Source organism: Geospiza fortis, unplaced genomic scaffold (assembly GCF_000277835.1).
Source record: "Geospiza fortis unplaced genomic scaffold, GeoFor_1.0 scaffold425, whole genome shotgun sequence".
NCBI lineage: Eukaryota > Metazoa > Chordata > Aves > Passeriformes > Thraupidae > Geospiza > Geospiza fortis.
Genome location: NW_005054387.1, coordinates 2,958,462 through 2,959,840, shown reverse-complemented (window position 1 = coordinate 2,959,840; position 1,379 = coordinate 2,958,462). Strand labels below are relative to the sequence as shown.

The following is a 1,379-nucleotide window of genomic DNA, read 5'->3' as shown; positions in this document are numbered from 1 at the left end:
AGCCGGGCTGGGGGAACCCAGCCATGCAGGTAACCAGGAGAGGGGCTGGGGGGCATGCCAAGCTGCCTGCCTGGGGGGTTGGGTACCCCAGAGGGGACAAGCTCTGTCCCCCAGTGTGCCGTGGCTAATGTGTGTGACTAACCAGGGTGGGGGTTTTGGGGTCACTGCTCACACCCCTCCACCACTGCCCCCCAGAATAACTTTGAGGAGCCCATTGCCCTGCAAGAGATGGACACGAGCAACGGGGTCCTGCTACCCTTCTACGACGCCGATTCCAGCATTGTCTACCTCTGTGGGAAGGTAACCCCCCTTCCCTGGGGTTCACCTCCCGTGTCACCCTGTCCCTGAGGGTGCCAGGGCTGGCTAACAGCTGTCCCCACCCCGCAGGGTGACAGCAGCATCCGGTACTTCGAGATCACGCACGAGGCGCCCTACGTGCACTACCTGAACACCTACAGCAGCAAGGAGCCCCAGCGGGGCATGGGCTTCATGCCCAAGCGTGGGCTGGATGTCAGCAAGTGTGAGATCGCCAGGTGAGAGCCAAGGGGGGCTGGGGGGAGCCAGAGGGGTCAGGGGGGTCAGCTGGGCCCTGAGTGCCTGTGCCCCACGCAGGTTCTTCAAGCTGCACGAGCGCAAGTGCGAGCCCATTGTCATGACGGTGCCACGCAAGGTGAGCCTGGGGGGGGTCCCAGGGGAGATGGGGGCCTGGGGGAGACACCCCACATCTCACCATGGTCTCTCTTCCCCCGCAGTCAGACCTCTTCCAGGATGACCTTTCCCCCGACACGCCAGGCCCCGAGCCGGCCCTGGAGGCGGATGAGTGGCTGTCGGGGAAGGACGCAGAGCCCATCCTCATCTCGCTGCGGGATGGGTACGTCCCCATCAAGAACCGGGAGCTGAAGGTGGTCAAGAAGAACATCCTGGACAGCAAACCCCCGCCAGGCCCCCGACGCAGGCACTCCACCTGCGACTCAGACTTCTCTGTGAGTGTCCGGGGATAGGGACATGGCAGCAGGGCTGTCCCCCTGCCCTGGGGTGGCCTGGGAGGGGGCTGATTCATCAGTGACCCTGTCTCCCCCCTCCCTGCAGCAGCCAGCCTTGGAGGAGGTGCTGGAGGAGATCCGTGCCCTGAAGGAGACGGTCCAAGCGCAGGAGAAGCGCATCTCCGACCTGGAGAACAAACTCGGCCAGTTCACCAACGGCACGGACTAGCACGGTGGCCACGGCAGGGCCAGCCCTGCCCCGGCCTGCCGGGGATTAAAGCCGAGTCCCCAGCTTGGGCAGAAGCCCGGAGCCGAGTTCTTTCCCCAGGAGCCGAGGGGGCAGGCAGGGGTCGGACCCTGACCCGCCTCCACTGGCATCAGTGGCATCCTGCTCCA

General features: G+C 65.1%; 1 protein-coding gene across 5 annotated transcripts in view; it reads left to right on the top strand.

Moving 5' to 3' along the window:
- CORO6 (coronin 6) overlaps positions 1-1,286 on the top strand; it is a 3,813-nt gene extending 2,527 nt beyond the window's left edge. For 3 of the 5 annotated variants that reach the window (XM_031060654.1, XM_031060651.1, XM_005425441.2), the window contains 5 exons: positions 196-300; positions 388-533; positions 613-670; positions 753-983; positions 1,090-1,286. In XM_031060654.1, the coding sequence (XP_030916514.1) occupies positions 196-300; positions 388-533; positions 613-670; positions 753-983; positions 1,090-1,212 (663 nt within the window). In that variant the 3' untranslated portion in view covers positions 1,213-1,286. The remainder of the gene's footprint in view (positions 1-195; positions 301-387; positions 534-612; positions 671-752; positions 984-1,089) is intronic. The other 2 variants (XM_031060650.1, XM_031060653.1) reach the window with 2 other exon arrangements.
- Positions 1,287-1,379: the final 93 nt, after the last annotated feature.